Genomic DNA, 25,933 nt, shown 5'->3' on the forward strand with positions numbered 1-25,933 from the left:
ATGCTAATCTGTGCTAACGCTGCAGCTTTGCTTACCTATTGGCTTCGATGCTTTGGCCAAAGAGGTTCCTTGGAAAATGTTCCTGCTTTTCTGATTGTGTCATGGGTTGAGAAGATCTGTGAGAGATTATGAAGTTAAACCAATTTGTAAAGTCATTGTGAGACTGAAGTGCAGACTGACACTTCAGACACACTACAAACATTCTCAAAAGGTATATTTTTTAAACGTCCCCTTAAAACATTCTTACGGTAATTTGTGCTGTTAGAAACGATTTTATTATAATTTTCAAATCACATCCGTAATGGGCCGTACTGTAATATATTTGAATGGCAGTGCTGCCCTCTGCTGGACGCTGTATGATATCACAAGATTGGCATTTTAGCAGCAAATTAATTTAGAAATAAGCTCTTGTTTCAGTTGTGTGTATGGGTGTCTATGCGCGTGTGTTACTTCAGATCTTCTTCCTACATAGAAAAAACAATAAAGATAGATAAAAATACAGTAATAAAATACAAACTATTAAAAATGTGAAGTTTGAAAAATAATGGTGCATATATATTTGTTGTTGTTAAAACAAAAATACGATAAATATATGTATATATAGTCTGTGCATAATATAAAAGTTGAGTTGCTTTGTACTGTGTGTGTCAGTGTGTGACTGTAAAGTGTGTCAGCAACATAGATGGGATGATTCCCCCCCACACACACATTTATATTGACAATTGCTGAAGGCTTTCTGAGGATCAATAATAATCCAAATAGCGTTCTTGTCGATATCATGCTGCCATTCCCACAGTTGACGCCTTAGCTGGAAGGTCCATGGACCTCCTTCAGGGATCCAAGTGCCAGAAGGGAGGAAGAGGAGGAGAAAGAGGCAGGAGGAGGGCGGGATGCTGGCGTAACGGGAAGCCTTTCACCACTTTCCATTGCCTTCCGCCTCTCGCAAACATCATTAAGATTTTCTGATGAAGACTCGCTGAGACGTTTGACGACGACTTTTATTCAAAGGTAAGATGATATTTTTCCACATGCAACGCTTATCCGGGATATGCTGCGAATGCTAAGTGAGGATGAGGAGGAGGAGGATGTCATGAGAGGATGTTTGAGCTTCTTCAGTTCAGCGTCAATGTCATGGAAAAGTTTGGCTGCTTTATAATGAACTTAAACATCATTTGTGACAATCAGCCTCCATTTTCCTGCATAGCGCTCATGGGCAAGTGAATCTCCAAGTCTGGTTGTGTGTGGGCTCCCTCTCGTGCAGTTACACGAAATCATTTGGGATTTCATTTCATTTCAATTGTACTTTTTTTTGAACATCTGGGAAAATCTTGAATAAGCGGGAATCAACCAACAATCCGCATAAACCAGAGGTTGCCCCTCCTCCCAAAAAAATCAATAAGTATAACGTATTGGAGGAAAAACATCTGTGACTGATATATGTTTTCTAGTTCTAAATGTGAGATACTGGTCAGAAACGGGTGTTTATTGAGGAATGGACAAATTTGAAATCTCTTTTTAGGGTGGTTTTGCCACTTATTTTGTTGCAATTTCTTGAAAGATACTTCAAAATGCTGAAGATAGGCTGTCTTATATGGCGAACTGTGATTAATTCAGTAATACATTCACCTACCACTAGAGAGAGTTCACAGACCTGACTCTGAGAATCTCCAAGCTGTTCTCTTTAGTTTCCCGGAATTCAGAAGCCCATTTTCTATTTTTTTCATACGTGCAGGACGTGATGGCGGGAAGCCCCGAGAATATCGCCATGGGCGAGAGCACGCTGTCCCAGTCGCGCGACCAGCTGACACCGCCCAGTCGCACGGAGAGTACGGTGTTCAGCCTGTCGCGCAGCGGGTCGCTGTGGACGGCCGAGACGCCGCCGGGCCGGTGTCAGGTCTTCTGGTTCCCCATCCACTTCATGTCGACGGGCGGCGGGTTCCTAGCGTGCGGCGTCATCATCAGCGGCCTCTACTTTGCCGGCCACAGCCGCAAGGTCAGCAACATCCTGGGCCCCGCCCTGGTCTCCATCGGCCTGATGGTCTTCGTGGTGGGCGTGGTCCTCATCCCCATCACCAAGGAGAACCGGAGGCGAGCTTTGAAGAAGCCACTCGTCTTTCACCGCCAGCCCGCCTTCAACGTGTGAACTCCACCGAGATTTCTATGCAGATTTTTATATAGTACGTTAAACAGTCGAGTCAAGTTGGACCCATTTGGACAGTTTCACTTTTGTTGCTAGACAAATGCGTTTTATTTTTCGCGGGTACAGTCATATCCCGACTATTTGACATTGTAGCAGAGCGTCATTTCTTAAGTGGAAAGCCTTGATCAAATATTTACACAAATGGGAAGGATGTCCTCACTTTTGTGAGCTCGTGTTGAGGTTTGACTTTATTGGCACGAAAGCTGCCAGCAAGGTACTCGGGAATGTTTTCGAGGGCAAAGTGCACTTGAGGGTGGGACTAATGCGATACGATCGACTGAATGAATTATTAAACGCTACTTGACATTTCCTCTCCAAATCTCTCGTGAGGCCCAATGAGCGCAGGACGCCAAAGCCCTTCAACGCTAAATAACACCACACTGCGCTTTAAATGCTGTCACAACAAACAACAGTTCATGGTTTCACATTTATTTCACATGTTGAATCATGCCACACATGAGTCAAAGGTCAATTTGACTGGTAAATCTGTTTTTAGAAGACTGCGCGATTTGCATCAACTCAGCCTATTTGGACAAGTGTGTGTCCACTGCGGTGTTTGAATGCAAGTGAGCCCCCCCCCCCTCCTCCCCCAGTGGACGCGTTGACATCCGGGACACACCTTGCAGCTGTTGCCCGTGTGGGCGGGGTCACCCGTGCAGCAGGTGAGCATCCTCGCCTTCTTCCTCCGTTTGTTCTTTTCCTTGGCTTGTCGTCGCCCGTTATTAGGTTTTGCGTGGATGTTTGCTCGTCCTTGGGGATCGTCATGGACGTGAGAAGTTTGGTGGGCAAATGTTTGCCTCTGCTGTTCGCCGGCTTGGCGCTGGACGCCGCCGGCCTGACGCTGCTGCTGGTCGGCGTGTTCGCGAATGTGCGCTCGGCCGACGACCAGTTCTACGGCGACTTCTTCATCTTCACGGGCGCGGTGATCATCTTCGCCAGTCTGGGCTTTTGGGTCATGTGGTACGCAGGCAACGTGCGTGTCCCGCCTGGCGACGCGCGCGACGGCCGTGCGAAGGGCCTGGCCGCGCGCATCGTGCGGAAGCTCTCCGAGAGGCTCAGCCGAAAGATGGCGAGCGCGAAAGCGGGCGCGATTGCAAGCACGGCCGGTAACGCGCGCGTGCACGACGACGATGATTTGGCGGGAAGATCGAGGCCTCACCAGGCCAGCAGGATCACGTGGGGAAAGGCCACCGTCCACAACAGCAAACAAACTGAGCCCCAAAACGACAACAACTTTGGAAGATACCGCCAGGAAAACAACAACCAAGATGAAAAAGGATACGATAACCAAGGCTTCAACCATGAAACTGACCACAACGAGGACAAATACAGCAAAGGATTTCATGAAGACTACCACAAGGAGGAAAACTACAACTACACAGTGGAAGGATACGACACGAAAGCCTATGATAGCAAACATGAAGCTGAACTGTGACGCGAAATGCGAAAAGTTAATGTGGATGCAAACTTCGACAAGAATAAAAGTTACAACCTTGAAGGACAAAGTCGTCAACAGCAAGTTTCCGTGGCAACCGGCAACTATTAGCCAATATTTGCCATGTGAGTTTCCATCCTTGTCATGTGACAGCCGGCCGACCGGTTTGGCTTTGTTGACTCAACAGCCACCAGGATCCTCACACAGGAACACACACTAATATGACGTGATTGACAATTTCTCACAAAATGACTGGACATCTAGACTAACACACATACACACGTTGTTTTTTAAGTGCTGACACATGGCGGGTGTGTTACGGAAAATTATGCGACATGCGTTCCTTTGCTATTTTGCTTATTTATCTATGAAACATTTCTTAGCACAAACAAGTTAGAAATACAGAAAGCCCGCCTACATAATGGAGTTTGCAGTCCCCAAAATTTCACTTTTTATTAATCAATATTGATTTGCACTTACTCATATTGCGTCCAATTGAGTTATCGACCACTAGGTGGTGACATACTCCTGTGAATTGTGAAGAAGAAGAGTGAAAACAGGAAGCGTTTCAAGCTCAGCCTTATTCCTGCTGATTATGGAATGTAAACTCATTCATTGTGATTTTAAAGTGAAGGAAGTGCAGTCATTTAATCATTGGCATGTTATTTATTAATAATTTAAGATGATAATTTTTGCGAAAGATGACATTTGTTTGGAGGGATTGCTACGCTATTGTTTTAAAAGTGTGTTTGAAGGCCTTCAAAGGAAATGCAAGTGCTGTCATTGCTAGGAGTGGCCTGGGAACGAAACCCTGTGTCGGATAGAAAATATTTATAAACCTTGTTATGTTGACTGACTGTTGATTGACGGCACGATTGTCACGTCATTCAAAAGCGGAATGGATTCCGGAAGCTGCCAAACAAGTCGGCCCAGCTCAGGAATGAAGATGCACTTCTTTATGAACTGGCCCTTCCACTCCAGGACTGTTCAGAACTTATGCGAAGTGAGCTCCCAGGGTCAAAAGCAGCCCGCTTGGAATCATCTCGACTCGCCGTCGTCTCGGCTCTGCGTCTCGGTGGGGCCATGATGCCCAACAAATGCACGTCCTTCTTCCTGGCTGTGGCCGTGTTCCTGGATGTGGTGGGCTTCCTGCTGTTCCTGGTTGGCATCTTTGCCTCACTGAGGTACTGGGACTTCTTTGTGTTTTCGGGACCCTTGCTGATCTTCTTGAGCATCTTCCTGTGGATCTTCTGGTACATGGGCGGCCTGCTGGTGCCCGAGGAGGAGCTCGACCTGCTCAAAAATAACCGGGACCTGCCCTAAGCCATCCAGACCAGGGGATGAGATCAGGACATCACTGTATCGCTTTGGCCGTCAGCGGGGGAGCTGGAAGTTGCATCGTGTGAGGATGTCATAAAAAAAAGAGTGAAAGGAAGGACCTGAGGAAAACATCTAGAAGGTTCCAAAAAGTGGATTGGAGGAAATTTTTCAATGTGACTCCCGTTGACGTTGATCACACTTCACTCATGAGCTGGTGCTTTTCTCGATATCTTCGATGATATTGTTGACGTTGAGTGGGAAGGATAAAGGGAGCAGACATCCGTGATGCATTTGGTCTAGAATTTTTCTTTGCCCAATTTTGAGGCCAACTCTGGCCCTCTCAAGCCTTCAGACATTTTTGATTCGATTTAATGACTAACAACAACAAAAAACTATCAGCACTCCAAGCAAACTTCACATAGATTGTATAAAGAACTGAAATTTGCAAAATGTTGCAAATGATTAAAAAATGCAATTGAAAAAAAGAATGGAAAGCTTGTAAGCTATTATTGCTAAGGTTAGCTTAGCAAACCTTTCTGATGTTTGGTGGGACTTGGTGAGATCTCCAAATCCTGACGTCATGTGCGTCATCGTTGCTATGTAATTTTTTTAACAGAACAATTCCATTAAGGAAAAAAATTTGAGCAGACTTGATTTGGTTTAGTGGACCTCAAAATGGAAACGCTTGAGGAAGTCATGTGTTATTATTTACATAAAGCGGCTTTGCAGTTTTTTTCCTCCCGTGTGTCTTCAAAACTTGTCAAACCGGAGTCGCAGGCTTTTACAGAAAGAACATCCACCCTCCCCGGAAAAAGGAAACACACCACTTTACCAAAGTGCTGAAATGATCCACCGCCTTTCATAGCAATATTGCTCCTTCCTTGTCATCCATGTGGCTTCACAACTGGGCTGAACATTTGGCGGCACGTTTAAAAAAAACTCTGCCTGAACCAGAAGGCGTTGCTGCTTTTTTTTTACTCGATGCAGAAGTCAAACGTAACACGTGATGTGTATCATCTGCGAAACACGTGTTGACATAAATACACTGTTCTTTAGTGAAAGCAACACACCTCAGCAGACACGTGAGGCGCCCGGATGTCTCCCGGACATGGCGAGGAGGAGACGAATGTTATTAATGGGCTCCATTTGGGGAGGAAGCGGCCGAGTAATGGATCTCTCGCTCTGATCAAACTATTGCTCGCTTGTCGTCCCAGAGGGACTCCAATGCACCCCGCCCTCCTCTGTTGTGTTTGTAGGTAAAAATGGTTGCTGTGGTGCTGATCATCATCATCATCTTCGTCCCGTTTCATTTAGATGATAATGATGACAGACGTGCGGTTTGTGAGAGCTTAGTGGCGTGCATAAGCGCTAATGCTAAGTGGGCTGTCACCAGAGAGCCAGCAAAAAAAAGAAACAAAACAAAAACAGATGAGGCACAAGCTAGTCTTACAGAGATGAGGTCATTGTCCGCTTTTAAGGCGACGCCATTAGCAGGTGAAAGGTTGCTGATGTTTTACAGCCTTTACAAGAACTGATAAAATGTGAAATAAGGAAATATGTCTTCGTAACATGGTTAAGATTTGATGTCATTCAATTACATGCTGCTATAGACCAATTAAAAAAAAAGTGGCGACACCAGCAGCAGGTGAAAGGTCACAGATGTTTTACAGCCTACAAGAACTGATAGTGTGAAATAAGGAAATATGTCTTCGTAACGTGCTTAAGATTTGATGTTATTAAGTTAGATGCTGCTATAGACCAATTTAAAAAAATAAATAAATATCAGAACAAATATATTACTTCTTTCTATAACGTATATACTTTATAATTATTCAGATATAACCAGCATCTGTTTTAAAAAACAGATCATATAATAAATACTTAGAAGCCAAACGACCTAACTAACTAACTAACTAACTAACTAACTAACTAACTAACTAACTGTCATTTCTTTATTTGAATGAAATTAATTTTCAAAATAGCTAATTAAAATTAAGTAGAAATGTTACTAATCGATTCATCGTTTTTGATTCACACAAAAGTTATGTAGTACAACAAATATCACCGAACCTGCTCATTAATCAGATTAATGCTCCGTTACCAAAAATTGGTTAAAGCGGCCCCATGACGTCACCCCAAATAACATGAAAATGTGTGGCGCCCTCTAGTGACTCGTGAAGGCTACCAGCCAACTCCCAGTCTGACAGCACATATCTCCGGTCTGACAGACACACAGCCAGCATTCCATCATGTTAAAATATTTTTTCTGAGATCATTGTTCTGCAAAAACGTTTTTACTGTCAAAAAGTATGACTATTCCCCCTTTCCCCCAGTATATTTTTCATCCAACATTCTCAAATTCAACTTGGCGTTAAATTATAACTTTTTTAAAAAAAAAAATCTACATTTAAAGTCAAGTTTCACCTTTCAATTAATCTTTTTAACATTTTCATCATCACAAATCAAAATAAATCGATTTGTATTGCACTTTTTGTTTGTTTAAAGACACTGTAATCACATCAATTACAGAAAGCTGAAACATCTACTTCGGTGTTTGTTCTTTGTCCCTTACCCCCACTACTGGTTTGACGGATGCTGGTGTTTTTGTGTTTTAATGTTTTGTATTTTGTTTTTGGAACGTTTTGGCGTTGTTTTGTGTCGCCATTCGTCTGTGCCGCTTCACGTCCTCCCATATGTGCAGACAGTGCCCCCCAACCGATCTTGAACGTGTCCTCGGATTACTCCTCGCGTCCGATTGGTCGAGTTCTCGGCGCTGCATCACTGTCCTCGCACCCAATTGGCCGAGGGCGCCGTCAGTCTACTCTCATTCACGCCTCCTCCCCGGGGTTAGGTAGCACGTCTCGACGGCGTTAGCCTTTCTCTCGGCGGTGGGTCGGAGCCGCTGTCCCCGGCCTCGCATGTTCCCCTCCAAATTCTGCTTTTAAATTCGATGCCCCGTTGCTAGGCCGGCTCGCTTTCGGCCTCCACTGCGTAGCCCCCTCCCACACGTGTTTATTTCATTTTGCCGCCCGCCCATCGCGTTGATCATGGCTGCGGTGAGCGGCTCGTCCGGGCCGGTTGCGCGGCTCGAGGGCCGCGAGTTCGAGTATCTGATGAAGAAGCGCTCGGTGAGCATCGGGCGCAACTCGTCGCAGGGTTCCGTGGACGTCAGCATGGGTCACTCGAGCTTCATCTCGCGGCGGCACCTGGAGATCTTCACCGCCAGTGATGACGGCGGAGGTGGAGGGGGCGACTTCTATCTGCGCTGCCTGGGCAAAAACGGGGTGTTCGTGGACGGGGTGTTCCTTCGCCGGGGCGCCGCTCCGCTGCCGCTGCCGCCGATGTAAGTAGTGCTAATCCCTCGCCTCTAGCATCATGTGGATGCTACGCTAGTTAGCCACGCAAAATTAAGCAACATGTTTTGCGGTGTTAGGGTTTGCCTTTTTTGGGAGAGGGGGGTCAGCACGTGTATTAGCTTGTTAGCCGCGATGTGTCTCCTTCCTCCATCGTCTTTGTTGACATTCTTGTTAGCCACGTTAGCACTTAGCTGCTGCTTCCCGGCCTAGATCGCGTGTGTGAGGCTGGCGGCCTATTGTTGCCTCACGAACGCTTATTCATCTACTATAGATGTGGTTTTTTTTGTCGGAAGACGTGTCGGTGTTATTGAAGCAAATGTGTTGGTTAACACTAGCTGGGTAGTGCTGTATTTTGTGAATGGAGGCCGTTGGACGTAAACAAACCAAACTTGTCTCCGCCCCAGTTCACGCACACACCCTTCTACAAGAACCACAGTTTAATAAGGAAACATATTTGACGTTTGCAATAGCGTTTGGCACAACTGTCTTGGCATGGGTGACATGTCTGAAAATCAGAACTATGTTCAAGTGTTTTGCATGGGTTTTTTTTTGGGGTAGAAAAGTCAAAGCTTTTGTGACTGCTGCTTTGGGTTGGTGAGATTCTCGAATCTAGATTATGATGACCTGGAAATTCCTATGAGACATCATTCAAAATATAGCATAGCCTGAATATATACCATTTTCAATACATAGTAATTTTTTCCACTTGGTTACCCTTGTTGGAATGTTTAATGCCATGGCACGCCCAAGTGTGTTTGGCCCCAGTTGTTTTTGTGTTAACTAGCTGGATAATAAATATTGTGCCAAGACGTCACTTATGTTAATATTAACATCAGTTGAATCATGTGAATAATGTTCCTCTTTTATTGTGTATCTCAAATATATTTTCTAAATTTCTTACAAATTCCAAATATGGTGAAACTAAAATAATATCCATGTCATATTGATTTATCATCAAGACTTGAGTTCTCAACCCCAAAATAAATTTTTATCTGGTTAAGTGATGAGACATTGGATAGCATAATTGATCATAAAAAAATGTTTTGGGCTTTGTCATCTGCTCAGGTGCACGTTCAGGTTCCCCAGCACCAACATCAAGATCACCTTCACGGCGCTGTCCAGCGGCAGGAAGACGAGGCGCGAAGCCCCCGAGTCGCCCGTCAAGCCGGCGCAGCCGCACTTTGCGCCGCTCACCATTAACATTCCCGACAACCTCGCCCACCTCATGAGTCCGCTGCCCTCGCCCACTGGAACCATCAGGTAAGCGCCGCTTTGAAATGTCTCACCTGACCTTGGTGGGAGGCTGACTGTGACGTGTGTTATTCTTGTCAGCGCGGCAAACTCATGCCCGTCCAGCCCCCGGGGGGCCGGCTCGTCGGGTTACCGCATGGGGGGCCGCATGGTGAGTTCGGCCGAATTGCAGCTGATCAACGACAACTCTCAGCCCGAGAACGACAAGGACGCGTCGGGCGAGGACAGTCCTAAGGTGAGAGTCCTGCAGAGCGCCTACGAGGCACAACTTTATGTTGTTTAAAGGCTGAAGTGGTAAGATAAGTTTGAAATGATGTTAAAGTTGTAGTTGTTGTAACACTTTGCTGAAGTCGAGGCATGTGTTTGGTCAGGACGACTCCAAGCCGCCCTACTCGTACGCCCAGCTGATTGTTCAGGCCATCACGCTGGCGCAGGACAAGCAGCTGACGCTCAACGGGATCTACAACCACATCACCAAGAACTACCCCTACTACAGAACCGCAGACAAGGGCTGGCAGGTGCGTTTAATTGACGCCGCCGCTCGAGCAATGCCCCCGCTCACGTCCTGGCTGACTTCTTTCTTCACTGCCGCAGAACTCCATCCGCCACAACCTGTCGCTGAACCGTTACTTCATCAAGGTGGCGCGCTCGCAGGAGGAGCCCGGCAAAGGTTCCTTCTGGAGGATAGACCCATCCTCCGAAGGCAAGCTGGTGGATCAGGCCTTCAGGAAACGACGGCCCCGCGGCGTCCCCTGCTTCAGGATCCCGCACGGGCCCCTCTCCTCCAGGTAAGCCTGCCAACGGACTTGGGTACCACCGCAGCAGAACACGGTTCTTAAGAAAATTCTAAAGAATCTGTCTTTGTCTCGGTTAAGTGGATTGATTACCTGTTTGTTCCGTTAGGAGCGCCCCGGCCTCTCCCAACCACTCAGGGGTGCTGTCGGCTCACTCCAGCGGCATGCAGACTCCCGACAGCTTGTCCCGAGAGGGCTCCCCGGTCCCCATGGAGGTGGAGTCCTCCTCCGTAGCCCCCGCTGCCCCCACCGCGGTGGTCCAACCCAAGCTGGCTGTCATCCAAGAAGCTCGCTTTGCACAGAACACTCCGGGTTGGTTTCGGGGTCATCTTCCACTTGTGGCTCTCACTTTCATTCGTGTATGTGATAATTAATTGACTGTCAACATATTGAACTGATCGCAGGCTCTCCAGTCGGCAACCAGCCGGTGCTGATCGCGCTGCAGGGTCAGCTACCTCAAAGCTTGAAGCCGGTCGCCTACACCATGGCGTCTCCGGTCAGCACCAGCTCCTCCCAGCCGGTGCCGACGGTCCAGACGGTCCACGTGCTGCAGCAGATCCCCGCCGGCGCCACCGCCGTCATCGCGCAGCCGGCCGCTGTCATCGGCAAGAACGAACTGCAGCTACAGGAGAATGGAGAGCGTGCTGACAGCAAAGGTGGGTGAAAAAAAAAAACGTGTCAAATCTGGACTGCAAAGGACTGGCAAAAAACAATAAACAGCCACTGACCTTCAAAATGTGGGTGTGGTCGCAGTGAAAGTGGAGGCGGTGCCCAGCATGACAGCCACGGGCGTAGTGGGCCGCATCATCCAGACTTCAGCGGCGTCCGGGCCCCTGCAGACTGTCGCCATCCTTGGTCAGCACCAGTTGCCCATCAAGACCATCACGCAGAACGGAAACCACAGCGTCACCGCCGCCATACAGAGCAACGCTCACAACACCTCCAGTACGTCCCACCGCCCAACACAAACGACGCTCAGCTGTGCTTAACACATCTAACTCGAGGCCGGTTTTGTTGTTTAGGTCCGTCCGTGGCCAGCCCGCTTCACCTGCTCGCTGACCATGCCTCTGCCTCGGCGTCGCTGCCCACCATCAAGCGGCAGAACGGCGAGCCGCAGGTGCCGCCGGACGCCAAACGGGCCAAAACGGAGGACGAGGCAAGGCCAGCTGACAACGGTAACAACTAAGCTCCTTAACGGAACACCCCCACCCAGCACCGCAAAGCGAACCCCCCACACCACCGCACCACCACCAAGATCCTTTTTTTTTTTTTTTTTACGTGTCTCTAGACCCCCAAACGGGCGGAACATTTCTGGTAGAGTTTCGGAACATTTCCTGGAAATTTCTGAAAAATTCCAGGTACATTTCTGGAAGTCTTCTTGGTACATTTTTTAACAACATCTGGCAACTACCTGGAAAATTTTCAGTAAATTTCTGGAAATTCTTTGGTTAATTTCAGGTATGTTTTCGATAAATTTCTGGGAAGTTTTCAGTGCATTGCTGGAAAGTATTTTTTGGGTTTTTGTGTAGTTAATTACTGGAAGGTTTTGGGGAAATTCCCATGGGAAATTTATCTGCGAAGTTTTGGAAATATTCCGAATTGTAAAGTTTTCATGGGAATAGCTGAGAATTGTGGATGATTTCATTGGCGATTGTATCGCATTCAAGCATAAATATGAACTGTTTTGGCAGACATCCGTTCAAATTTGATAGCTATCTTTGCCCGCATGTGAGGGCATCACAGTGCAAAGCGAGCCCTGCTGCTACAATTTTGAAAATGCACGCGTAATTTAACAAACCGCGTGGCACCAAAACACTACTTTCATATTAGTTTGGGAAAAAAAATTTCGGCAAATAACTTCTGGGTTCTCAACAGCTGTTTTGATCAGGAAGTCGACCAGTCCATTTCTAAGGACTTCCACTTATGCCTTCCCGTGATGCTTCCAGTCCCTCTGTTGTTGATGACGCAACAGGAAAAGCTCATTGGCTACTTCCTGTCGCCGTGGCGACACTTCAAACCGGCTGCTCTGAAACGGAAGCAGCCAAATTAGCTTGGAGTGTCATCAGCAGATCGCCACTGGAAGGCATACAAGAGGACATTGTTGGAAATGTCATTTTCTGTTAATTCCCACGAAAAGTTTAGAAAATTTCGGAAATTTTGCAAACCCGCTTGTCTCGCCTGAGGTGCCAAAAGAGTAGCGAAGAGAAAAAAAACAAAAAAATAGAGTGGTGTCAAACGGACAGGCCAAACACGAGCGCCTTAAATCCAGCTTAGCGCCACCCCTCTGTCGCATCTACCTCAGCAGAACGGAGACCCACCCCCACCCCATAAAAAGCCCCTCCCCTCATGAACTTTTTCATCCAGACCGGCCAGGCTGCGAGGGTGGCGGCCATCGTACAAAAACAGCCACACAATCAGAGAATGGGATTCTGGAAAAGGTCATGTTTGGCAGCTAGCCGCTCAACTCGCAACTTCTTATCCCACAACAGCGCCGCCGTGTGGAGCGGAGGGCGTTTTCTTTCCTTTGATTTCATTTCCAACAAAACACGCAAGCTTGTTGAAAAACCTGGAAACGTAGCCACATTGGAGGACTTCAACAAAGACCAATTCTGCATGAAAAAGAAAGAAGGAAAAAACATACCTGCACTTGATTCAATGTTTGTTATCTTCCTTTTCTTTTAATTACCCTATCATCTCCTTTTTTCACGCTTCGTCTCACTCTCGCTGGTAGGAAAAAAAAGAAAAACAAAGGAACCCCCAAGTTTTGCGCCATAATTGAGTCAATTACGCCCCCTCTGCGAGATTCCGATTGTCCACGTCCTAAACAAAGAAGAAAAAAACAAACATGTTTGTTCAGCCACAGTGGAGAAATGCTTTTTTAAAATAAATTAATTTAAAGTCTTTGTTGTCACTGCTTTTTAAAAAGAATATTCGTATCACAACCATCTGGACTCATTGGACCAATTTCTTCCAGCTGGGGACACTGGGGCCAAGCTCGGGGTGAGATTCTCACTTTTTGGGGGGTAAATTATTAGTGGTAGTATTAGTATTAATGCTACAAATAGGCCAGGTATTTCAAAAGGTTGAAATGTGTGTATGAAATTGTCTAATATAAATAGAAATGTGAAAGTAATATTCTCCATAATTAAATTAAATCAATTACTTGAGAAGATGAAATCAATTATTCCTAATGATTTGTTATCTGTAATTAAATTCACCAGTTATTCAAAGGAAAAACATGAAAAGAAATAGCCCATTTTAGGAATGTCCAAAAGACAGTGAGCAGCGGTGGAACACTGGTTAGCACGACCGCCTCACAGTTAGGAGGGTGCGGGTTCGATTCCGGCCCTCCCTGTGTGGAGTTTGCATGTTCTCCCCGTGCCCATGTGGATTTTTTTCCAGGCACTCTGGTTTCCTCCCACATCCCAAAAACATGCTGGGTAGGCCGATTGAGCACTCCAAATATGCCCCTAGGTTTGAGTGCGGATGGTTGATTGTCTCTGTGTGCCCTGCAACTCGCTGGCAACCAGTTCAGGGTGTCCCCCGCCTACTCCCCGATGACTGCTGGGGCTCCAGCACGCCTGCGACTCCTGTGGGGATAAGGAGTACGATGGATGGATGTTCTTCAATTCGTGGTCGATGTGATGAAACTACAGATACTATTTTTTTAACTGTTTTAAATCACATTTTGTGTCGAAAGCATTGTAATCGTTCATTTTTTAATCACTTCGTGGTGGCATGTCAAAACACTAATGACGTGAGTAGATTGTTTCTGTCCCGTCCTCATATGGCCACATGAGGGCGCTAAAGTCGGTTGAACTGCACTCTATTTTTTTTGGGCGAGACGTAAACTGTGGACTCAATTACCACAAATCCTTTCGGAGTGAATCTTTTACTTATGCCCGAGTCCCCACTCACAAACATTATCAATATTTGTACAATGACACCCAAGCTAAATTGAAAATTTGTATCGTTTCTTTTGACAGTATCGGGTCAAATCTAACTAGTAGCGGACTGCAGGCAGCAATGTGGGCTGTTGCCAGCTCACTCTGCTCACGGAGTTGCCATGACGACCGCTCGTTGGCATCATTTGCATCCTTTAACAACAGCAAGCAGACCTGTTTGTGGAGGTGGCGTCTCCTTGGCAACTGGGCTCGATGTAATATAGGCGGGGGGGGGCGCCTTCATTCACAAAAGACCAACCAACACATTTCCAATCATAGAACAACGTTGTATTTCTTTTGTAACCCCCACCACCCCCGTGTCAAAATTACCTGTTGCATATAGTTTCACATGGTCTTCACATAGATGTTATGTTATTAATGATCACAAACAATAACATAATGAAAAGTACATAGAGCAAATGTCCCCTTTCCAGTTATAGCAGAGCTTAGTGTTAATCATCAGCCAAGAAGTGACATTATCTCACAACTCATGTTTGATTTTTTTCTGGGACAAAATGGCTGCGAAAAGGTTGAAAGGCCAAAAGCAGATCAAACTATTTCCGGTAATCCTCTGCATATCAATGCCGCTAAGTCGTCTCTTGACACAAATAACTGCCATGACAAAAGAGGAAGACAAGAGCATGCTGTGAACACTAAATAGCTGCATTCTATTTTCAGGAGACCAATCCCATTGCGGGTTTTCTCTCCTTGTGTTTGAATGAGAGAAAAGTGAGCAAAAACGATGGTCACCACACTGCTGGACTTAGGGACACCAGCTCAAGGCAGTCAATGCAAACAAATCATCAAAATATTGAGGCTAATTGATTTGAATTTATCAATGTGTTTTTTTTTTCTCGATTCCCAACGTGTCCCAAGGAAACATAAGACTCACAAGTGCCACCACATTCCTATTCCGAGGCCTAGGGATCGGCCGGGGCCTCTCCGACCTTGCTCCTTTAAGCACATTTACGGGGCGCACCAAAGTTCGCAACGGATCCGGCGACACACCGCGCGCGGCTTCCCACGCGCGCAGTCCGCTCCGCATGATCCATTCCGGTCGGTAGGAAAATCCGCGTCCGGGTTTTGCGAGAGGTTTGTTCCCTTCTTGGAAAGTAGGTCACTGTTTGCTTTGTATTATTCAGCAAGTCGAGCAAAACTCCAACGAGCTGCCAGCCCGCCGCGCCCCACACATGCACGCGCACATGACACAAAATGAATGCTCGGTCCAGAGCGACTGGATAGGACTGTCACGCTCGCTACGCACAACACACACGCACACACTACTGTACACAATGACGACTCACAACATGTACACAAGTCACATACATATATTCCATAGCACACTACTTTGAATATACAACACACATGCTAGCAGGTATGCTTTCCAAGGAACCGTTAATGTATGTAGGGTGTCAAATGGAGGTCTCAAGTCACAGTTTGGGTTCACAGATATTTTCAGGTCAATGTTTAGGTCTTTAAAATTAAGGTTTCAAGCCAGAGTTGACATGAAGTTCCATTGTCAAACTTAACACCGTTTCTTGGCCTCTTCCTTTCTTTGTGGCTTTTCTTTTTTATTTCTCTTTGTCTGTCTGTTTTTCCTCCTTCCTTATTTTCTCTTGATATTCTGTCTTTCTCTTTTTGTTTTTGTCACTTAGTTTTGAGCCAGTCCGGAATCTTACATGGAATGTGAGCCTGTTACGTAACCGCCAGGATACTCGCAGGCTTTTTTTGGCGCTCCCTCTGTCTCCACGCACGCAAGCACGACAAGACGCTCAGCTACGGTTAACGTAAAAAAAGGCCAACTGGATCAAATATGTCAACAAAAACAAAACATCTGATAACATTTTTTAACCAGTTTTTTTGTCATTTAGCCAATGGGTTGCTATGATACAGCACGTCTGTCACTTTGAGAGATGGACATCTGCTGACAAATTCCTGCGTTTGCTGATAACGTGTTAGCGGTGTGCTGGCTAACCTTTACTTTGTCCTTTAAAGTGCAAAATGCGTTGATTGAAATGCTAATCAACTCAAAAGGTTAGCATTCAAGGCGCCAGCACAAATTAATTGTGGCTACTGCTAACTACACTTTTTTCAATTCTCATCCAAAAGAAAGGCCACCAACATATTGCATGAAAATCATACAGAGGCCAAAAAAAACACTGAAGTAAAAAGACGCCCCAAAGAAAAAGACACCTAGTCAAAGAGACATTGGGACAAGTAAACTAAACAACAGCTAGCCAAGTACACGTCCATTGTTGTTTGCTAGCGTGCTACGCCGGTATCAGCCACAAGCACAGCGCCAATTAGTGATGGTGCATGCATGCTGCAGCGCATTCACGTCTGTTAGCCGCCAACGCTTTATGAGCATCCAAACCACGACGCATTGGTCTCGCTGGCAAGGCAATGATTGTTAATAAGACGCTTACAAAAAAGTTCCTGCGTCTTTTATTGTGATTAGAAACTTTTGGCCAATCGGTGAGCAGAATCAAGTTCACAAAAGGGGACAAACTCATAACCAAGATGGCGGCGCCGGTTAAAAGGTTTGGCCCGGCAGGAATTTTGGGTGTCATGTTATGATATCATGCTTTAAAGTCACACTAATGTCATGTTATGAGGTCACATTATAAAAACTAACCTTCGATTAATCGTTGCACCTTTAATTAAACTATTCAAATGTATGTAAATGTAATAGCGGTGACATAAAAAAAAAAACAGCGCCAATAATATTAATATTTCTCGTGATAGTTTCTGGGAAAATTATACGCTAGTGAAGGAAAAAAGTGTTATTGTAAACACCATTATGATGTCATCAACAAGAAAATCATTCAAATCAACTTCAAATCTTCCAGCGCTCTCAAGTCAGAATAAATAAGTAAAAAAGCCAATCCAAATACTCCCACAAGCGCTGTGTCCTCAGATGACAGGCACGGCTTTTGTTGTCGGCAGAGGAAGCGCAGCGGGAGACTGGTCGGTCGACATGTGTTTGCAAACGTGTCGCCCAGCACTCACCGCATGTGACTCCGTGTGTGTGCGCGTCTGGCGGGGCGCCGCCCTCACACACGCACTTCCATGCTAATTTCCCTTAGCCCGCCTATGGCGTTTTGCACAATGCCTTAGCATCAAGCTAGCAGACTTATGCTAAAGGTAGCTTGGACATTCGGATTGTTAGATGGGAAATGTTTGCCTTTTCGTCTGTGGTTTCACAACATCAACAAGCCTATTTATCTAACCACACGCTTCATTCAAACAAACATTTATCCCCTTTGATGAAGATTGGATCTCTGGGAGCCCATCACGAGGTGCCAGCTAAATGGCACCGCCTGTTGCAGCTTCGCCACTCGGGACTGGTCGCGGGAGGGCGACTGAGTGGCTGGAATTGTAGCGCGTTGCATAACAGCGGCGCCTTGTAGGACTTTTTGGCCCAAGGGTTACCCAGGACAGATTATTGGTGTGGAGATGCGCAGCCTATAAAGAGCAATTTGAAGTGCAATCTTCATTTCAGACAACTTTAAAAAACAACAACAATACTATCAGGATTATTAGCATAACAATTTGAATTTTGGACCTTTTGAAAAAAAGTATGCTTCACTTAAATGTTTTGTGTGCGTGGGTGTGCGTATGGGTGTGTGTTGACTTGTTGTATTGTTGTGGCTCCCGAGAAGGAGGAGGCGTGACAGATTCAAGCTCATCAGCGGATGATCGGTCCCACACAAACGCCAGCTTTGTTTTTGTCATGTGTCTCATCATAAGCCTCAAGGCGCCAAGCTAAGCTTCGCTAATCATGTGGTTCTTTGCCATGGATTTTCACACCGTTCGCTATGTCAGTACTTCAGCATCATTGCCATCATCTTTATTCAAAAGTTGAAGCCTGCAGAAAAATGCAAATGTATGCATGTTTTCTCACTTTTTTTCAACCATCGATGGTGTGAGGCAGCACAGGAGAGGTGGCAACACAAACAAGTCTTAGCTTTCAATCAAAATTTGAAACATTTGAGCAGTTCTTCCATATCCTGGAAGTGCACTCAGTTGTCCGCGTACGAGGATGCTCGTTGACCTCGTTAATAAGATTGCAGGTAGTGGAAGTTTTATTTGATTGTAAAGGCCTTTGGCAGATTAGATCAACATCACAACACATGTAGGCGGACGAATATCCACAGGATGAAATGCAGCCAAGAAAAACCGTGAGAATAAATTACCACAATTTTATGGAGCAAACTTTAGTCGCTGACAAATGTAGGTCAGTGATTCTGATAGCGTTTGGGCCTTCCATTTATGGTGACAACCATTTAAAAGCCTTCCACTATTTCATTCATTTCGAACAAATGAATGAGCAATGCATATTTGTGAAAATTAATTCACGCCATTTTCGTTTGTGACTGAAAGCAGCTTTTTGTTTTCCCACGTCCTCCGAGGGTGTCGCCACCGGCCCCGCTCTCCAATGCTGTGACGTCAGCTGTTTCAGCACATGCACGCCGTGTGCAGGGCGAGACAGGAGGGGCGGGGGCGCAGCCTAGCCTAGCTTAGCCTAGCATATTTTAGTTTAGCCTAGTTTAGTTTATTTGCTCCCTCCTCCCTTCCTTCCTTGCCTCCTCCCTCCCTCTCTCCGCCTGTCAAAGCCGAGCAGCCTCCGCCCTCCACCTCCAGTCCGCCGCCTGCCTGCCTGCCTGCCTGCCTGCCTGCCAGCTCGCCTCGACGCCAGCACCCCAGCCAGCCCGCCGGCCGCCTGAGCTCCTTTCCATCGTCCGCGAGTCCCCCCGGGCCGCCCCAGTCTGAGCCAGCAGCGGGATTTCGACGCCCCCTGGAGAAAATGGCCAGCAGACCTCTATCCGTCAACGCAGCTTTCCTGCCGCCGACTCACGGCGTGCTCAAGTCGCTGCTGGAGAACCCGCTCAAGCTGCCCTTCCACCACGAAGAAGGTACGCGATTGAATTTCTCGGCGACCTCGTGTTTTTTTTTTTTTTTTTTTTTTTTTTTTTTTAGCTTTTACGGGAGAAAAAATAAACGCACAAATGTATTCATTCGGTGCAAGGACGAGCAGAACATAACAATTCATGCTGGCTTGGCCGATTTGTGCAGATTAGTTTGACGAAAAAGACATTTGAATGGCTGTCGATTTTCGTCCGCAGGTGCATTGCTATCTTTTAGGGGAAGTTGCGTCTCCAACCTGTAAAGCGTTCGTGTTTATGGAGATTACGTAGATTACCCGTGTCACCCATAGGGGGCGCCTTGCACTCTAATCCTCAGGGGGAAAAAACTAAGATTAAACTCCTTTTTGTTTTATAGGAAAAGCTTTTTTTTATATCAATTTCTTCTGTTAATGTTCTGATTTATTCAAGTCAGAGATTGAGTTTGCTAACGACAGGGGAGGAAATAGACAAGAAGGGGCTGTTTATATGTTCAATATTTGCCACACAGATCAAGATTCCCCACGGAAATCAGATAGGAAATGATTTATTGAAGACAATGTTTCATAACGGGTTTTATTCTCAGCATTTTTTGTCGAACAGCTTTTTTACTCTTTATTTTAAACTAAATGGAAAATATATCCAGATATGCCCAGCATGGAAGCACGGTCATTACTTGGCAATAGTCTGTGGATGTGGTGTAGTACCACTTTGTGCCACTTGGTTGAATTTAATATCACTTCAGAATTTCACCCTCTCACCAGCAAATGTTCTCCAATTTCTGTTTGATGCTATAAAAATATGTTTTTATGGTTCCATATCACAGCTGAGGAACATATCCTCGCTAAAAATAGGACTTCACGCTTTTACTCATATGACATAATTTAGGATTTTTGGGGGGTTCTGAACGCAACGACTGACTTTGGTTTCTAGGAAGAGCCACACTTCCGTGATCATTCGATTGATAAACCTGTTGAACCTGTCTGTGCCATTGTGTTACGTACTGCTCGTAATAAAGCAAATGAAATTGGCGGCTGTCTTTGGAAAATTCCTGCTGCGTCCTCGCACGTAAGATAATTAACTTAGAATTAAGTTCACAATTAGCATTTCTATTTGCTAAGCCTGGAGAAAAAAAAACTCCTCAATGTGTTGTGGCCAAATGAAGGCCTTCATTCTGCCTCCAAAATAATTTGTAATCCTTAAAGCCGCTGCTCGAAGTCCTCAAAGCCATACGCAGTAAACATTGTTTTGGTTCCTTTGAAAACTAGCTTTTGTGTCGGCGGACAGCAATATTCAGCAACAATATTCCGACATGCACACTCGTCAATAATATAAAAACTACGAAGAAAGCAAACCAAAATGGTGTACTTCCTGTTCAAATTGGGACCGCTGGCATGTGTTTGTCGTTGTGCGTGAGATTAATTTTGCAGACGAGCTGGCTGAGAGCCTGTTCCACGCCTGCCGCTTGAAAAACGTGCTTGGCAAATATATACTCGTTAGTGGCGTAACCGATTGCCTTGCCGCCAGCGTAGCGCCAGCCGGTAACTCCGCTTTCCCGTCCCGCAGGTTTCGGCAAGGACAAGGACAAGGAGAAGAACCTCGAGGATGAGAGCGGCGACGCCAACCCGCCGCAGTCGGCCTTCCTGGGGCCAACGCTTTGGGACAAGACGCTGCCCTACGATGGCGACAACTTCCAGCTGGAGTACATGGACCTGGAGGAGTTCCTGTCCGAGAACGGCATTCCCGCCAACACTGCGCACGGCGACCACCACCATCAGCAGCAGCCGCCACAGGTGGCCCCGCCCCCCCAGGCCGCGCCAGCCCCCTCGGTGGTGGACCTGAGCAACCGCGCCGCCACCCCGGTGCACAGCGGCGTGCCACCACCACCGCAGCAACAGACGTGTTTGCGAAGCCCTAACGCCACAGGTAACAATGGCACACAAAACACATGCGTGGACTTGCTGCGATAGGTTGCTGACACGTTTGATGGAAGCTAAATCATTTTCTTTGGCATGGTGCCAATACTCAGTGCACTAGCAGATACTTGTGGATGATGCTGATACCACCCACTGATATTTAAGGCAAAGAAAATGGAATCCTCCTGGACAGCAGTTGGCGGAAAGGGTTTTGATATATCTAAAGGTATTGGTACTCGGGATTGCTAAGTACTCCGAGTAAATACTTGTATCGGTCTTGGTCTGGAAAAAAGTGTGCAAGTGCTTGCGTGTTTGATTGAAATCCAACTTGCACTTGATTGCATTTACACATGCGCACAGAATGCCATCATTTAATTGAGAGGAAGAATTGGAGTCTGTACTGCTGGTGTTGCCACGGCAACTGGGACATTTAAGTTACATAAAGAGCTCGCCTCCTTCCAAAAAAAAACACCAAATCCGGCTTGATGATTCCAGAAAACATCTTGGAATTTATGCAGACGCACGTGAACTTGCTCCTAAAGAAACGGATCAAAACGCAATGCTTTGTGGGTTTGTGTTGCCTGGTTGCTAGGCAACACGAACGCCGCCTTTACAAAATAATATCATTGAGATTTTTTCATTAGTTGTGTTTGAAGACTATAAAAGGGGACGTCACGTCCAAAATGTTCCGGACAATTAAATGGTTTGCAAAACAGTTGAGCCGTGATTGGTCGTTACCTGAGCGACTATGATGTCTTTTAGTGGACTGCAAGTGGCAAAATGGCTGACCCCGGGATGGCTCAAAATGGCTGCCTTTTGCCACTTTGTTCCTATTCCATAAAGACAAGAGTCATCACAAGGCCGTCTTGAAACTACTTGTCTCGCTGACAACACATCATTTTCACTTGAGTTTGTGAGAGGACAAAATGACTTAGTGAAGACTGGCGACCACTCATTTGTTGTTGACCTGTACCCTGACATTTCCTAGCGACCAGTCCACTTTTTACTGGCCAAATTTGTCGGCACACGGCGTGCAGGGAAGTGGCCGACACAGCGGGTTGCATTTCCACGGCAGGTGTCGAGTAACGCCAGGTGCTCATGCGTGTGTGTGACACGTGCACGCCACACCGCCTCCCTGGTGCATGTGTCCTCACGACACACATGCAAGCAGCATGTGCGGCCCCACCTCGTCCTCTCATGCGCTCTCGTTTTCTTTCAGCCGCTCTCATGCCCCCCCCCCTTCCTCGCCCAGCACAGCTTGTCCCGGCTCACATGGACTCAGGCGTGTGTGCGTGCGTGTGTCACGTGAACTCTTGTTCCTGCTTGGTGGTTTGGCTTGACAACAACAACAGCACCCTGGTGTGTTTAACATAGAAGTGCGTGCGTGCGTGCGCTTGCACTGAATGTGTAAGTGTGGCTAAGAGAGAACTGTTTTCGAAATATGTTTATGTTTACCCATGAGTGGATTATGAACACAACATAAAAGCTGGGAAGTATAGCGCCAACTCCTGCTGAGCACTTACTTTTTTTTTTTTTGTTCTCCCAAGTATCAGTGGCTTGTATTGACAATGAGGTGGTTGATGTTTTAGTTAGGGTCGTCATGACGACTCATGAGATGGGTTTATCGATCGTCAGCAAGCTTCCGTTTGCAATCGTGCATCTCCCCAGGAGATCCGGTGTTGTCTGCAATTTAACAAAGTGCCCTTGAAAGCGTGACGTCAGGATGTTGACAAAATAAAAGCACAAAGTCACAATCAAATTGTCTAGACCAGTGGTTCTTAACCTGGGTTCGGTGAGTCGGTCTCAGGGGTTCGTTCGAACACCCCTGAATGTCGTGTAGGTTCGTGATGACTCATATCTGAACTGGTCTCGCAAAGGCAACGGCAGAAGTCACACTGATTTGCAGTCATTTGTTGCGAGTTCATGCATGGTTTTGTTCTTTGAACAAGGTGATGTTCATGCATGGCTCATTTTGTGCACCATTAAAAAACATCTGTCTTGAATTTGAAAAAAATATATATTTTTCACTAAAGAAGGGTATGGTGAATGTGCATATGAAACTGGTGGGGTTCGGTACCTCCAACAAGGTTAAGAACCACTGATCTTGACGTTATTCGCTTTGAAACTAAACATCGTGAAGTAGGACGTAGAAAATCTCGCTCGCTCAAACTGCGATTAGCACAGCCCGCGCACTTTGTCCCCTGCAAGTTGCTCAGCGGCTTGCGTTTAGGGTCAAAGTTTGGCCGCGCGTACACGCGAGCTTATCTTGAGCTGCGTCCTGCTAGCTCAACTGTAGTGACAATATAAACATGGTGATTCAAATGTCAGTTATGGTCACCTACTTCCTGTCGGACCATCGTGAACTGGCCACTCTGACGCTTTTAGCATTGTAGCCTCTAAGCTAATGGGGAAGGCCGAGGTGACTTGTTGACGCCGTCTGTTTTTAGCGCCACTAAGGAGTTTTTGTCAATGCTGATCAGCCAGTGCACACATGCACAGAAGTCAAAGGGGCCTGTTGCCATGGAGACTATAGTGGCGCGGTATTAATGACGCGGATGTGCTTTGTTCCTCAGGGTCACGCGACACCCCCAGCCCCATCGACCCCGAGTCCATCCAGGTGGCGCTGAGCTACGAGCCCGACCCGGCCGACCTGGCGCTGTCCAGCGTGCCGGGCCAAGCTGTCTTTGACCCGCGCAAGCACAAGTTCTCGCCCGAGGAGCTCAAGCCGCAGCCAATGATCAAGAAGGCCCGCAAGGTCTTCATACCCGAGGACCTCAAGGTGAATGACGCACGCACGCACGCACGCGCATGTTTGGTCACAGACAAAAAATAATAATTCTCGCCGTCTTCCAAAATTGATTCAATTAAAAATAAAAGCCTTCAAATTCAACCCTCCTTTTCTAACGCAGTTTTGTTTTGCGGCACCGTGCAGGACAACAAGTACTGGGCACGGCGCAGAAAGAACAACGTGGCGGCCAAACGGTCGAGGGATGCGCGGCGGCTGAAGGAAAACCAGATCGCCATCCGGGCAGGCTTCCTGGAGAAGGAGAATGCCGCTCTGCGCCTGGAGGTGTCTGACCTGCGCAAGGAGCTCGGCCGCTGCAAGAACATCGTGGCCAAGTACCAGGCCCGGCACGGCCCCCTGTGAGCAGCCCCTCCCCCCAGCACCCCACTGCCCCTTTAAGGACTATGTCGTCATCACCCCCCCCTCGACTCACACACAGTATCAAGCCCCTTCCATGCCGCCTGTGTCAGTAAGTGTTCATACACAACGCCGCAAAGTATATTTGAAGACTCTTTATACGTTTGCTGTCAGGGTTGCAAAAAACCTCCGGGAAACCTTTGCTCATTTTCTGCAAAAGGTCCGGCATATTTCTGGACATGATTCAGAATTTTTTAGAAAATGTGTTGAATAGTTTCTGAAAACGTTGAGTCCAGTTATTGAAACACTGTTTCTGGAAAACGTCTATGAAAATTGTTGATAGATTTGGAGATTTTTTCCCTGAGGAATTACTAAATATTCCTTTAAACTTCTGGTAAATCACCCATCTATTTCTAGAAATTGGCTTATTAATTTCTGGAGAATTAAAATGGGAAATTTTCCAAATTCACAGGAAATAAATGGGAGTGGCGCTAAATTATAATTGTTATAATATTTCAGCAAAACTCCTGGGAATAGGCTGATAATTTTCTGGAAGACTCATGGAGATTTGCTGGTACCTTTCCATGAAAAATTAAGATGCTGATGAATTTCTGGAAGACATGGAGATTTTCTGGTACCTTTCCATGAAAAAGTAATATGCAAAAGCATTGGCATCGCACCCATTTTTTTTAATGATTAGTTTAAGCAGCAGTGTGGCTGAAACTCACTCCTAACGTTTCTCTTTGATAAGCAACGCAAAACTACATGCTCGTGTTTAATTGGCATTAGAGGTTGTAGTAGGCATTAGGCAGAAATGCATACTGAAAACCAGAAATGCTACCATAGTTGACAAGCTCATGAACTCTTTGTGACTTTTCAACTCGTATCAAACAAAATAGGATGGAAGGGGCTTGATTGTTTTTGATGCACCTCCCCCCGCAGCGTAAAAGCCATCACGATGAGGATGTGTCCCCACTGACGACTTTTTTTTACCTTCTACTTCTACTTTGGATGTTTTTACCGCCAGCTGGTCTCCATTTTGATTGGCCAACAGCGCTTCTCTTCATTGCGCTGTGCACTTAAAAAAGAAAAGAAAAAAAAAAAAAGCGTCGTTTGCAATCTTTCTCCATTTTTCACCGCCCTCATTTCAATTGGCGCTTGGTGTTTATTCCAGCATGATTTCACCCACCCCCCATCCTTTGATTATAATTTTTTTTTGTCAATGTTAATTTTTCCCGCTTGTGTTGAACGTAGCATGACCCCTGACCCTCGATCCCTCGTGGTAGAGCCCCTCTTAGCCCTCTCCCCTTAGTGTCTGCGTAGCCGGCGCCGCCGCCCGTCTGGCCAACAAGATGGTGGCACGAATGTAAAAGGATATTTTTTCAGGGGGTTGGCGGACGCGTTTGTGGCAGACCAAACCAATCGCTTACAGAGATGATATATTGGTTACAAGAGATGTTTATATATAAAACCTATAAATCTATACGTTGTTGTTTTGTACAGTATTTTTCCTATTACATTTACTGAATATGTATTTTAAAGGCACAACAGATCCAGAATATTATTAAAGATTACAACAATACAAAATACATGCTCTATGGATTGTTTTTCTATGGTGCCCTCTGGTGACTTTTCAACGGTGTTGCAACAGGAGCACAGTAGGCCAAAGAG

General features: G+C 46.2%; 3 protein-coding genes across 4 annotated transcripts; all 3 read left to right on the plus strand.

The window, feature by feature from the left end:
- Positions 1-2,852: 2,852 nt before the first annotated feature.
- LOC119125999 lies at positions 2,853-6,365 on the plus strand. Its single transcript, XM_037256984.1, has 2 exons — positions 2,853-3,603; positions 3,649-6,365. Exons 1-2 carry the CDS (start codon positions 2,964-2,966, stop codon positions 3,744-3,746), a joined length of 738 nt encoding a protein of 245 aa, XP_037112879.1. The 5' UTR covers positions 2,853-2,963; the 3' UTR covers positions 3,747-6,365.
- A 1,433-nt stretch (positions 6,366-7,798) lies between these two features.
- Positions 7,799-13,257, plus strand: LOC119125997 (forkhead box protein K2-like). Of its 2 annotated transcripts, none has more exons than XM_037256981.1 (9): positions 7,799-8,298; positions 9,377-9,571; positions 9,644-9,797; positions 9,934-10,080; positions 10,157-10,350; positions 10,466-10,668; positions 10,761-11,012; positions 11,077-11,301; positions 11,379-13,257. In XM_037256981.1, exons 1-9 carry the CDS (start codon positions 8,003-8,005, stop codon positions 11,540-11,542), a joined length of 1,830 nt encoding a protein of 609 aa, XP_037112876.1. In that variant the 5' UTR covers positions 7,799-8,002; the 3' UTR covers positions 11,543-13,257. The 2 variants fall into 2 exon arrangements, with proteins under 2 accessions (XP_037112876.1, XP_037112877.1); XM_037256982.1 differs by having other exon boundaries at positions 7,801-8,298; positions 11,110-11,301.
- Positions 13,258-18,765: 5,508 nt separating this feature from the next.
- Positions 18,766-25,851, plus strand: LOC119126198 (hepatic leukemia factor-like). The gene is made up of 5 exons (XM_037257331.1): positions 18,766-18,783; positions 18,850-19,216; positions 20,771-21,130; positions 23,694-23,899; positions 24,053-25,851. The coding sequence occupies exons 1-5, from the start codon at positions 18,766-18,768 to the stop codon at positions 24,266-24,268; spliced, it is 1,167 nt and encodes a 388-aa protein (XP_037113226.1). The 3' UTR covers positions 24,269-25,851.
- Positions 25,852-25,933: the final 82 nt, after the last annotated feature.

The sequence above is a fragment of the Syngnathus acus genome, chromosome 8 (genome assembly GCF_901709675.1).
Source record: "Syngnathus acus chromosome 8, fSynAcu1.2, whole genome shotgun sequence".
Lineage (NCBI taxonomy): Eukaryota > Metazoa > Chordata > Actinopteri > Syngnathiformes > Syngnathidae > Syngnathus > Syngnathus acus.

Excerpts from the sequence above, each read along its gene's own strand:
- LOC119125999 (XM_037256984.1), top strand. The coding sequence starts at position 2,964 with ATGGACGTGAGAAGTTTGGTGGGCAAATGTTTGCCTCTGCTGTTCGCC. Across the intron at positions 3,604-3,648 it reads GGAAGGATACGACACGAAAG|AAGTTAATGTGGATGCAAAC; the intron begins CCTATGATAGCA and ends GCGAAATGCGAA.
- LOC119125997 (XM_037256981.1), top strand. The coding sequence starts at position 8,003 with ATGGCTGCGGTGAGCGGCTCGTCCGGGCCGGTTGCGCGGCTCGAGGGC. Across the intron at positions 10,351-10,465 it reads CACGGGCCCCTCTCCTCCAG|GAGCGCCCCGGCCTCTCCCA; the intron begins GTAAGCCTGCCA and ends TTGTTCCGTTAG. Across the intron at positions 11,302-11,378 it reads CAACGCTCACAACACCTCCA|GTCCGTCCGTGGCCAGCCCG; the intron begins GTACGTCCCACC and ends TTTGTTGTTTAG.
- LOC119126198 (XM_037257331.1), top strand. Across the intron at positions 21,131-23,693 it reads GCGAAGCCCTAACGCCACAG|GGTCACGCGACACCCCCAGC; the intron begins GTAACAATGGCA and ends TTTGTTCCTCAG. Across the intron at positions 23,900-24,052 it reads TCATACCCGAGGACCTCAAG|GACAACAAGTACTGGGCACG; the intron begins GTGAATGACGCA and ends GGCACCGTGCAG.